This window comes from Mastomys coucha, unplaced genomic scaffold, assembly GCF_008632895.1.
Source record: "Mastomys coucha isolate ucsf_1 unplaced genomic scaffold, UCSF_Mcou_1 pScaffold14, whole genome shotgun sequence".
Classification (NCBI taxonomy): domain Eukaryota; kingdom Metazoa; phylum Chordata; class Mammalia; order Rodentia; family Muridae; genus Mastomys; species Mastomys coucha.
Genome location: NW_022196896.1, coordinates 17,492,682 through 17,506,234, shown reverse-complemented (window position 1 = coordinate 17,506,234; position 13,553 = coordinate 17,492,682). Strand labels below are relative to the sequence as shown.

General features: G+C 39.5%; 1 protein-coding gene across 1 annotated transcript in view; it reads left to right on the top strand.

Moving 5' to 3' along the window:
- Positions 1-7,159: 7,159 nt before the first annotated feature.
- Slc7a13 (solute carrier family 7 member 13) overlaps positions 7,160-13,553 on the top strand; it is a 22,397-nt gene continuing 16,003 nt past the window's right edge. The window contains exons 1-2 of the mRNA XM_031368770.1: positions 7,160-7,927; positions 10,039-10,170. Of these exons, the coding sequence (XP_031224630.1) occupies positions 7,243-7,927; positions 10,039-10,170 (817 nt within the window). The 5' untranslated portion in view covers positions 7,160-7,242. The remainder of the gene's footprint in view (positions 7,928-10,038; positions 10,171-13,553) is intronic.

Here is a 13,553-nt window from a genome sequence, read left to right as displayed (position 1 = left end):
AAACATATCCTACTATGAAAGCCTATACTCAACCAAACTGGAAAGTCTAGATGAAATGGATGGTTTTTCTAGATAAATACCAGGTACCAAAGTGGAATCAGGATCTGATAAACTATATAAATAGTCCCATAATCCCTAAGGAATTAGAAACTGTTATTAAAAGTCTTTCAACTATAAAAGCCCAGGCAAAGATGATTTTAGTACAGAATTCTGTTAGATCTTCAAAGAAAATCTAATACCAATACTTCTCAAATTATTTGACAAAAGAGAAACAGATGAAGCACTACCTTATTTGCTCTATGAAGCCACAGTTACACTGATACCTAAACCACACAAAGACCCAACAAAGAAAGAATTTCAGATCAACAGATGAATACATAAAGAAAATATATTACATATACACAATGAAAATTTAAAAAAGAAAATGCAGTCAAAAAGAAAATAAAATTATGTTTGCAAGAAAATGAATGGAACTCTAGAAATCATTACATTTTGCAAAATAAAATAGAGTTTGAAAGTCAAATCCTATTAATCTCCTCTCATATGTTGAGTCTAGATATAAAGTTATATATGAATTGTATATATAAATGGAAGTGTTTGTGTGTATTTATGGGTCATGACACTAGAAAGGGGATTCCAAGAATGAAGGAGGAGATCTTAAGGGAGAGTACAGATATGGAGAACTGTCCACTTTCTGGACTGGGGCATGTTGGTATTTGTAGTTTGGGCTGCTCTCCCAGGCTCTGTTGATACTTGGGAACCACATTACTACTGGAGGCCATAGGGATGTGTGTGGTTTCTGTTGCCACTGGAGGCCAGGTTGGTGTTCATGATCTGTGGTGCCAGTGGAGGATTTGATGTACTTGCTCCTTCCTGAGCAATGCTGATGATGTCTGTGGTCTGTTATGTCATTGGGAACCATGTTGATGTTCATGTAGCTTTTCCTCGTCTGTGTTACCACTAGAGACCACATTGATCTTTATGGTCTGTGCTGGCCCCTGAGACCAAGTTGGTGTTTGTGGGCTATACTATCCCCATAGGACATGTGGATGTCCATGGCCTCGGCTGCTGTCTGAGGTCATCTGGATGTCTGTGTATTGTGTTGCCCCAGAGACCATGTTGTTGATACCTATAGTCTACTGGAGGCCATGTGGATGTTTGTGGTTCATGCTGATACATAGGGCCATGGTGATGTGCATGGCTTGTGCTGCTGCCAGGGTTCATGTTGGTGTCTGTGATCTGTGCTATTTCTGGAGGCCATGATGATGTTGGTGGTTGGGGCTATTTCTGGCAACCACATTTAAGACCATGTTCCATGCTGCCACCAGAAGCCATGTTAATATCTGTGGTCTATGCTGCCTCTGGAGACCATGTTGATATCTCTGATCAGGGATGCCCAAGAAGAATGCATTGCTGTCTATGGTTAGTGCTGCCACTGGCAATTATGGGCATGGATACTTTTGTTGTAGTGGTGTTGATGACTCCAGACTCATAATTAAGAATGAAAGACATTGAAAGCTTCTTTGATACCACAAACAGACACACACACAGACACACACACACACACACACATACACACACACACACACACACACACACACACACACACACACAAAGAAACAGTCTAGACAGGAAGCCTGGAAGAGTCCTTAAAAATTGTGATAAACATGATGAAATATAGCTCTTCATAGTGATGGCTTGTGGTGGGGGGGATGGAAAATTACTCTCAATTATCATTAAGAGAACAGCTACTGGAAGTTTGACCATGCTCCAATGAATATATGGGCAACACAAATAGGATATATGTATATATACATATATATGCACATGTATATATACATATATACACACACACATATACATATACATATATACATATATACATATATATGTATATACATATATATATGTGTATATACATACATATATATGTGTGTGTGTGTGTGTGTGTGTGTGTGTGTGTGTGTGTGTGTGTGTGTGAGGAAGGTCACAAGCTAGGGAAGATAGGCCTGGGAGGAATGGAAGTGAGTGTGATCAAGATACATTGTATGAAATTTCAAAATGAGTAATAAATAGATATATCTTAGTTTGCATTACATTGCTATAAAGAGACACCATGACCATGCCAACTCTTATAAAAGAAAATACTTAATTGAAGCTGGCTTACAGTTTCAGAAGTTTAGTTCATTATCATCATGGTAGAGATCATAGCAGCATGCAGGCAGACATTGTCTAGAGGAGTTGAGAGATCAACATCATATCTATCTATCTATCTATCTATCTATCTATCTATCTATCTATCTATCTATCACTCTATATCCTCAAGTGCCTCCACAGAGGCTCACTTTCTTCAAACAAGGCTACATCTCCTCCAATAAAGCTACATTTCTTAATATTGCCAATTCCTATGCCAAGCATTCAAACACACGAGTCTATGGGTACTATAGCTATTCAAACCACCACATTCCACTCCCTGGCCCCCATAGGCTTGTAGCTATAATGCATATATACAAACATAATGCAAATATGCACTCAGTCTAACTTCAGAAGTCTCCATAGTCTATCACAGTCTCAACAATGTTTAAAAGTCCAAAGTTCAAAGTCTCTGCTGAGATTAATATACTTCCAACATATCATTCCAAAAATGGAGGAAAGGGGCTAGGATGAAGAAGTACTGGACCAAAACAAGTCTGAAAACCAGCCAGACAAACTTCAAACATCTCCATGATCTCCATGAGTGATGTCAAAACACTCTTGATACTTCCAACTCCTTTTGACTTCAACACACTTCTTTCTCTTGGGCTGGTCCACTCCCTGTTAGCAGCTTTCTTTGGTAGGTATTCCATGGATCTAGCATCTCCAACATCTTTTGGTCTCAAAGTCAATCTAGACTTCACCTCCACAGCTTCATGCAATGGCCTCTCTAGGTCTCCGTGAAGGGACACCCCTGCTACATGCCTGGCCCCAGCAACTTTCCTTAGTTGCAGAGGAAGATTCTATAGCTCCTTTTAAACAATGACCTCTCTGGGTCTCCATGCAGGGACACCCCTGACACATTCCTGGCCTCGGTGACTTTCTTTAGTCTCAGAGGAAATTTCCATAACCCTTTTCTTCTATCCTTGATTCTAAAGCCACAACCACGTGGCTGAAGCTGCCAACTTCTGTTGTTTGCTGGGGTTGGAACATAGCTTTCTTGTTCTATTACATCTTCACCAGCTTTCTGTTTTTAATGATTTCCTTCACTGATTAAGTTTGGGTGTTCTGGAACTCACTCTGCAGACTGACCTTGAACACAGAGATCTGCATGCCTCTCTTCAGAGTGCTTGGATTAAAGGTATGTGTCACCATACCTAGATCTAAACTTTTTTTTAATTCCTTTTCACAAAGTAGAAGCTTAGCTAGTTAGCTTCTTGCCATGAGGACCTCACTCCATTTATTTTATCTTTTCTTTAAACTGCTTATTTCATTGAACACTGGACTTAGCTACATTTCTCCTGGTGCTCATTTCATTATAGTTCTCTGTAAATGTGGCTATTAATAACCACAGGACACAGTCTATACCAGGCTGTTTGGAAATCAACTCTGCAAATACAATTAATCCAAAAACTCCTTGTTCCTACTAGGATACTAGGATGGCTCATTAAATGATTTCACTGGTTTCCTAATCCAAAACTCCAAAATCCACATTCCTCCAAACAAAAGCATGTTCAGTTATCATAGCAATATCCCAATCCCTGATACCAACTTCTGTCTTTTTTAGTTTTTTTTTTATTGCTGTAAAGAGACACCATGACCAAGGCAATTCTTATAAATACAAACATTTAATTGGGGCTGGCATAGTTTCAGAGGTTTAGTCCATTATCATTGTTGTGGAGAGCATGGTGGCATGCAGGCAGGCATGGTGTTGGAGGAGCTGAGAGTTCTACATCTTCATCTGCAGGTAGCAGAAGGGGATTATGGGCCATACTGGGCATAGTCTGAGCATATATAACCTCAAAGCCTGTCTCTACAGTGGCTCACTTGCTGCAACAAGGCCACACCTCCTCTAATAAGGCCACAGCTCTTCATACTGCCACTCCTTATGGCCAAACATTCAAACACATGAGTCTATGGGGATCATATCTATTTAAATCACAACATGTTAAAAAAAATCAAATCAAAATATAAAAACCACAAACAACAGTTAATATTTTATTTATCCATGTTTCCATATATAAAGAGAGTATTTTGTATTTTCATATTACATCTCTCAGCTGAATTATATATCTCCACCAATGTCTGAAAAATAAGATGGAGTTAAATAACATAGTTTGATATATAATAACTCTTTTGAACTGATGGGATTAGAAAAATGGTTATTGTTGTGACAAGAATATTGAAAGTAAATGTATAGTCTTTTTCTTTTCAAGATGGAACACCAAGATGGTATGCAAATGACAGAAACATATTAGAACTTTTTTTTTCTTAATCTGGAAAGTTCCAACCAAAAGCATGAAAGAATGCACTAAAACAATGCCTATTTTCCTGTAGATATCTGAAAAAATCGAAAGCACATTATTTAACTAGAGTCCAAGGTTCAGGGCAAGCAACCAAAAGATCCCTAATTTTAAAAATATTGTTTATTTAAAGTCAACCTGTGCCCTCAATCTGTAAATTATTAAAATAAGTAAATAAGGTCCCCTTGTCAGATCTTCTCATGTGAAATAATTTGTTCTTTATTTGTATTGTCTGGGGCTTTGGAATGGAGCTTAGTCATGCATTAGGTGTTTAATATGCACAATGCCTTGGGTTCAATCCCTAGCTCAGAACAAAAAGTAAACAATAACAAGACAGAAAGAAGAGAAGGGAAGGAGAAAAGGGAACATTTGTAGGGCAAAGGGAATATTTTTCTCTCCTAGTGAAGGTTTGAATTTTTGAGACTGTTAAATATTTTTGAGATGGGTGGCCCATCACTCAACTGATGCTTGCAGCCAACCATTGGACTGAACACGGGGACCTGGATGGAGGAGTTAGGAGAAGGACTGAATGAGCTGAAGGGGGGTTTGCAACTCCATAGGAAGAACAGCAATATCAACCAACCAGACCCCAAAAGCTTCCAGGGTCTATACCACTAACCAAACAATACACATGAAGGGACCCATGGCTCCAGCTGCATAAGTAGCAGAGGATTGTTTTATCTGGCATCAATGGGAGGGAAGGCCCTTGGTCCTGTGAAGGCTCAATGACCCAGTGTAGGGGAATGCTAGGGTGGTGAGGAAGGAGTGCATGGATGGGTAGGGGAGCAACCTCATTAAAGCAGGGGGAGGGAGGATGGGATAGGGAGTTTGCAGAGGGGAAACTGGGAAGGGGGAATAACATTTGAAATGTAAATAAATAAAGTAACCAAAAAATAAAATTTTAAAAAAGACTGGTAGAATAAATAAGCAATAGATGGGTTAAAAGGAGAAAAAACTCCATGGATTTATAAGCAGTCACATGGATGTAGCAGCTACACAAAATATGAGGCTCAAAGATGCTCCCAGTGATTGACTCTTGCATAGGAAAGATGGAGTTAAGGAAGCTGTAGGCAAATTTTACTAGGGTAGTAAATGATTTGTAGGGGGTGATGAATGAACTCACAGTGGCCAGGGGCAAATTCCTCTGGGCTCTATGTGAAGGGGTGTTTAATTTTCAACCTCTGTCTGTAGTATGAGTTTAATCTTTCTTAGTTAACGAAATTTCTCATTCTTAGATACTAACTTAGATTTGTTGTTGCTATGAAGAAAACTAAGTCAATTGGAAAAACTTGGCTCTTGGTTCTGGACACTGAGCAGTCTAAGAGCATGGTCCTGCTGTCTGTTCAGCATTTAGTGAGAGTATACCCACTGTATCATAGCACTGGAAGAAAGACAAAATAGCCACCCTAGGTGTCTCTTTCTCTTCTTAGGAAGCCACTAACATTGTCATAGTATTCCACCTTTATGAACTCTCCTAATTTCCAATAGTTCTCTCCAATCTATAACTTTGGGAATTCATTTTTTTCAGTACATGAACAATTTTAGAGAATACATTCCAATCATAATATTTTCCCAAATACATGTCATAGTCCCAGATAAAGCACATTAATTCAATCCCAAAAATCTCAAAGTATTAGCCCATTCTAGCACCAACTCAAAAGTTTGACCATGCAATCTGAATATGGGGCAGATTTAAGACATGAACCATCCTGGGAAATACTCATTGCAGTTTTGAAAGTATGAAATGAAAGAAAAATCTACTTCCAAAATGCAGTGTTGGGACAGACATATGACAGAGAAATTAATTCAAAGGGGGCAATAGGCAAATTCAAAGGGAACTGTCACCAGTCACACTCAAAACCAGACAGAATTTTGAAGTTTTAAGCATGGAGACTCATTTCCTTTGCTCCCATCTTACCTCCAAGGCACACTGTTACAGTGACCCTGTTTGCATAGCTACATTAGACATTTTTCTGGTGGTGACACACTGCATTTTTGAGTTGGACCACACTTGGGGAAGCCAGCAATGCTGTGCCTTGAATTGATCCTTGTGTATCAGTCTCCTGAGTGGCTGAGATTATAGGCACTCTGCATCCTGATTCTCTGAAAATGCTCTGTATTCTCCAACTTACTTTCAATTCTGTTTCGTTCCTATTCTCCTCTCTTATTTCACTGCAAAAAGTTGAAATCTGGATATGGTGATGCATTCTGGTAAAGCAGGAGTGTGCAGGTTTAGCCCTGCCTTGTATATATAGCAAGGCCCGGGCAGCCAGGGGTATATAGCAAGACCCAGTCACAAACAAACATACAGACAAATGCCTACAGAAAAACCTAGTTCTTTCTCAGTTTTGAAATTTCTTCTGCCTCATATCTTTGCTTGTGACTTTTCAGTAGCCCACTTAATTTTCCAATTGTCCTTACATGTGGTGCACATGACATAGACAAGTCCTTTGCAACTTTAACAAGAACACTTTTTATTCCAGTTTCCAAACTTTGGTTCCTTTAAAATTCCCATTCAATTGAATGCCTTACTCTGATAATTATTAAAAGAAGGGTAAAACTAAGCCCTTACAGGTAATCTATTTTATCTCACTTAAATGTGTCCCACCTACTTTGTTAATTATTGAATATAGACCATATTTAATAGAAGAACCAAAAGGATAACATATTTCAGAGCATCCATGAACCTTTAGACAGAAACATTCACAGAGTATAATTTTGTGAATGTAAACTTCTCTCAACGACAATGGATACAAAGAAGGAAATATGTCTTAAGAGAGAACTTGGATATTTCTGGGGGACAAATTTTTTAATTATTAATATAATTGGTGCAGGAATATTTGTGTCCCCCAAGGGAGTGCTAGAGTACTCTTCCATGAATGTGGGAGTTTCTTTGTGTGTTTGGGCTGCCTGTGCAGTGCTCACCATGACCAGTGCTCTCTGCTTTGCCGAGATAGGGATAACCTTCCCATACACTGGGGCTCACTATTATTTTTTAAAGAGATGCTTCGGCCCTTTGGTGGCATTCTTGAGACTCTGGACTTCTTTGTTTCTCGGCCCAGGCATACTTGCAAGCCAAGCTCTGCTACTCGCTGAGTATGGCATTCAGCCTTTCTACCCCAGCTGCTCTGCCCCAACTCTACCAAAAAAATGTCTGGCCCTGGCTGTGCTGTGGATTGTGGGAATTCTGAATTCTCGTGGTGTAAAAGAGTTCTCATGGCTCCAGACAGTGAGCACAGTGCTGAAGATTGGCATACTCGGAGTCATTTCCCTCAGTGGCTTGTTCTTGCTGGTGAGAGGGAGGAAGGAGAACGCACGACGTCTTCAGAATGCTTTTGATGCCGAGTTTCCAGAGGTCTCTCAGTTAATAGAAGCTATCTTCCAAGGCTACTTTGCGTTTTCTGGCGGGGGATGCTTTACATATGTAGCAGGTAATTATCAATCTGGGGGGGGGGAGAAAAAAAAACCAATGACTGATATGTTGCATGTGTGAAGTGAGCATCTTTAGTTATGTATTGACTATCATCTTATTAAACTATTTAGTGTTCTACTCTGAGTTCCTAAATCACCTACTTTTATCTTTTCTCCAAATTCAGTCCATTCCAAATGTCTATGAAAAGAAACAAAGAAAGAAACAAACAAAACCTTTCTCTTTTTCATCTTATTTTGCTGGGACCAGAAATATGAGACCTCCTCATTTAATGCAGTTTTCTTTCTGTTAATGCGCAAATGCTCAGATGGTGGAAAAAATTCCCTCCTGTGAAGCCATGGATCCAAGAATGACATGAGAGCAGACTGTGTTGGTGTTGCAAGTGGCTGTCATACACATTGGCTCCTCACTATTTTCATTTACTTATTTTTGGAATTGTGTTTTTTTTTTATTATGAAAATTTCTTCTTTCATGGATGAATGCATTGCTAAAGGTTCATAGAAAATTACAATTGGGAGATCTGGTGAGGCCATAGTTCAGTAGTAGAGCATTTACCTAGCATGCCTGAGGCCCTAGATTTGATTCCTTGAACAAGAAAAAAAAATGTTTTGGATTATTGCCTGTAGCAATGGTCACCTGAGAGAGGCTTCCTTTTCCTCACCCCTCCACCTGGCCTTCCTGAGCTCCTGCAGCTTCAAGACTTCTTGCTAACCATGGCTGTACAGAACTGCTGGAGTTTCTTGTGGGGCATTGCTTCCTTGTTTGCAAAAAACCTCAGTGCAGAGCCTTAGGGGCAGGACTTGGCTTTGCACCTGTGCTAGGTTCTTTAGGGTTTTTGAACATAAGAGAATCATAGCTGTCTTGACAGCTTTCAGATAAGACTTAATACCCTCCCTTTCAATAATATGTGACTTTCTGCCCTTAAACTCTCCCTTCTTACCATCAGGGTCTCTTCATCTTCATTTCTGTCACTTCTCCTCAACTTAAAAGTTCTTTGTCACCTCTCCTTTTTTATGTTAAAGATAAACGGAATTGCCTCTTTTCTTTTTAAATTTATTTATTTTATGTATACGAGTGTTCTATCTGTATGTACACCTGAATTGCCAGAAGAAGGCATCAAAACTCATTGTAGATGGTTGTGAGCACCATGTGGTTGCTGGTAATTGAACTCAGGACTTCTAGAAGAGCAGCCAATGCTCTTAACTGCTGAGCCATCTCTTCAGCCAGGAATTGACTCTTGAATAAACCTCCCTTTAATTTCATGGAATTAACTATAGCAAGTATTTTCCTAACTATAGCAAGTATTTTCTCCTCCCTATACTCAGTCTTTTAATCTCTAAAATTGTTGTCATAGCTTAAGATCAGTATACTTCTTTGTCTTAAAGACAAATAATTTCATATGGTATTTAATACTGACCTTAAAGAAATAATGCAATCACTATGTAATTTCAGTAAAAGAAAAGATCAGTTTTCGTTGATACTATCTTCAAATGACCAGCAATTTAAATAGACTAAAACCTTTTCACCCAGAGAAGAACAGAACCAGAAACACAGAGAGCACATGGAAGGCACCACAGAGAATAATGGGAGACCATAAAATGGCTTTCTTTTGATGGCTAATGGCCTTGGTGATGGAGGGGAAGGAGTGTTAAAGCAGGTATACAGAGGAAGAGCAGAGGCTTGGGGTGAATGACTGGACAGTGTGCACTCTTTTTGCAGCAGGCTCTTACAGCTCTCACAGTCGCTTAACATATTCATGATTTTCCCTTTGGTCTATGGGATTGCCTAATGTGGAGCTCCTCTTCTTGACATTAAATCTTTCTGTTTAACATTCTATTCCTACAATTTGAACACATTGCCTACTTCCCACTGAAGGAGTGTGGAGATTGGGGAAGGCTGCAAATGGTACAGGCACCTTAATCCCAACTGGATTGTCTTAAGAAATGCATCAGTGTGCAGTAGTAGTTTGCCTCTGAGTGTGTGGGGGTGTCGTGGCAGAATGAATGGAAAGAATGCTCTCTGATATTTGACACATGTACAAGTTTAAAACTAAGTTTAAGAATTTATTTTTAATTTTTCCCAAGTCTGATGTTGCTGGTTTTTCTGTTATAGGGGAGCTGAAGAAACCCAGCAAAACAATTCCTAGATGCATATTTACAGCACTGCCTCTGGTAACTGTGGTGTACTTACTGGCAAATATTTCCTACCTGACAGTTCTGACACCCCGGGAAATTCTCTCTTCAGGTTGGTATACATAAATAAGATACAGTTCTTCTGGTATGGCTGTGCCATGCTGCCAGTCAGGATGGCTATGTATTGTTCATTATTACATGGAGAGGCTCAATTCATGATGTTCTAATAAGAGGTGGTGAGAGTCTGATTCATTTTGAAAAGGAGATTCATTTCAAGCATAGGTATGCACAGTGCAGATGAGTGGCAGAGTTTCAAAATATTAGTTACTGTTCGCACGATCTCAGATAGAGTCAGACTGCACAATCAGTAAGTCTTTTAATACCTGCAAACACTTGATTGTCAGTAATCTATGTGACACTGAGAGTGGCAAATTTGAAATGAGGGACATTAACAGCTGAATAAGCAAACACTAATGGCTAGTTGATAACTATAATTAATATTATTAGTACATAAAATATATACTTACCTTAAGTAACTCTAAATTTTGTGCTGACAAATGACCCTAAATCTATTGAAATTTTGATTAAAGCTACAACTGAAGAATAAAGAATTAAAGAATATGCCAGGGATATTTCTAGTGTGGTAAGACACTAATATTTCCTACCTGATGGTTCTGACATCCTGGGAATTCCTCTCTTCAGGTTTCTATACACAAATAGCAAGACAGAAATAAAATACAGTTCCTTCAGTAGAGTTGTGTCACATTGCCAGTCAGGATGGTTGAGCACTGTTGATTTTTATACATACTCAACTCATGCTGTTCTAGTAAGAGGCTGGTGAGAATGTGCCTGTATTCTAGACCATGCTAGAGCACTTGGAAAGCTGAGGCTGGAGGATCTTTAGGTTAGAGAGGCCCTTGTTAGAAAAGAAAAGGACAGAGAGAGAGGGAGAGAGAGAGGGGGGGGAGAGAGAGAGAAAGAGAGGGGGGAGAGAGAACACTCAAAGAGAGATTAACAGTCACTTAAAGATGAATAGCAGACTCAAGTGGTAAGAGAAAATTTGAACAATAAAAAGAAAAACAGAGAAAATGGAAGACTAGCCATTTCCCACACCAATTCTACACCTCCAGTCGTCCGTCACCTCCTGAGATAAACCTGTTACCCAGTAACTTTGGACTAAGCAGTATTGAGTGACTCTTTTCAGTTTGGTGAGTATTTGAGAACTGAGGTAAGTTTCTTTACTGACCTAGAACCACACATATTTATAATGTATCATATTATAACTCACCATAGTATATACCATGTGCAATGGTTTAAATCAGCGTGTTCGGGATTCCTAACTCCTTCAACATGATCATTTGTTTACTTGGGGAGATTTCAAACCTCAGGGTAGGTTTAATAAAAAAGCCCCATGGAATTGCCTCCACTGCAATGTGACTACACAGTAGCATGCTTCCAGGTGGTTGTCAAAGCAGAGATGGTTTACTATGGGTCTAGGAATACTTGGCATGAGAGATGAGATAGAAGCAAGCATCTGTGGGAACATAGCAAATGCAGCCCTGGGCAGATACACTGACTCATGAACTACCCTAGCTATGTCAGGGGTCATTTGTAACAGTAAATCTTAGCCTTCCTAGTGCTGAAAGCCTATAATACAGTGACCCCAATATAAAAATTATTCCTGTTGCTACTTTATAACTGTAATTTTGTTACTGCTATGAATGTAAAATAAATATCTGATACTCAAGTTATTTGACATCTGACCTCTGTGAAAAGGTCTTTGTTAGGGTTTTTATTGCTGCAATGAAACACTACAACTAAAGACCAAATTGGGGAGAAAAGGGTTTATTCAGATTTCATGTCCACATTGCTGTTCATCAGTGAAGGAAGTCAGGACAGAAACTCAAATGGGGCAGGAACCCGGAGGCAAGATGTAGAGGCCATGGAGGAGTGCTGGCTTACTGGCTTGCTCTTCATTGCTTGCCTGGCCTAGTTTCTTAGAGAAGCCAGGACCATCAGCCCAGCAATGGCACCACCTACACTAGGCTCGGCCCTCCCGTTGACTACTTATTGAGAAAATGGATCTCATAGAGGTATTTTCTTAACTGAAGCACCTTCCTCCATGATGACTCTAACTTGTGTTTAGTCAACACACAAAGCCAGCCCATACAGGGTCATTTGACTTCCAAAGGGGTTGTGACCCATGGACTGAGAACTACTGATTTATTATTTATTTTTTTAAGGTTTTAAAATGTGTTTTTCTTTTCTTTTTATTTTTATTAGTTATTTTCTTTATTTACATGTCATATGGTTTCTCCTTTCCCAGTTTCCCCTCCAAAAACAAACAAACAAACAAATAAAAACAACAAGAATGAACCCCTGTTGCCTCCCCCATCCCCATGCTTACCACCCTACCCTCTCCCACTTATTGGCCCTGACATTCCCCTACACTGGGGCACAGAATGTTCACGGGGTCAAGGACCTCTCCTCCCATTGATGATCAACTTTGCAGTCCTCTACTATACACATGCTGCCAGAACAATCAGTCCCACCATGTATAGTACTTGGTTGGTGGTTGAGTCCCTGAGAGCTCTGAGGGTACTAGTTAGTTCATATTGTTGTTCGTCCTAAGGGGCTGCAAACCCTTCAGCTCCTTTGGTCTTTTCTCTAACTACTTCATTGGGGACCCTACACTCAGTTCAATGGATGGCTGTGAGCTTCTACATCTGTGTTAGTCAGGTACTGTCAGAGCCTCTCAGGAGATAGCTATATTAGGCTGTCATGTCCTTCCTTCAGTCTCTGCTCCATAGTTAATCTCTGCAACTGCTACAATGGGTATTTTGTTCGCCCTTTTAAGAAGGAATTAAATGACCACATTTAGGTCTTCCTTCTTGAGTTTCTTGTGGTTTGTGGGTTGTTCTTCCTGTATTCTGAACTTCTGGGTTAATATCCATTTACCAGAGAGTGTATACCATATGTGTTCTTTTGTGATTGGGTTACCTCACTTAGGATGATATTCTCCAGATCCATCCATTTCCCTAAGATTTCCATAAATTCATTGTTTTTAATAGCTGAGTAGTACTCCATTATACCACAATGTAGCACAATTGTACCGCAATTGTAGATGTACCACAATTTCTGTATCCATTCCTCTGTTGAGGGACATCTGGGTTGTTTCCAGTTTGTGGCTATTATAAATAAGACTGCTATGAACATGGTGGAGCATGTGTCCTTATTACATGTTGGAGCATCTTCTGGGTATATGCCCAGGAGTGGTATAGCTGGGTCCTCTGGTAGAACTATATCCAATTTCCGGAGGAACCACCAAACTGATTTCCAGAGTGGTTGTACCAGCTTGAAATCACACCAGCAATGAAGTAGTGTTCCTCTATCTCCACAACCTCTCCAGCATCTGCTATCACCTGAGGTTTTTTTTAACATTTAAAAACATATTTTAATTAAATAGAATTGAATCACATTCTTGTTCCCCTTTTG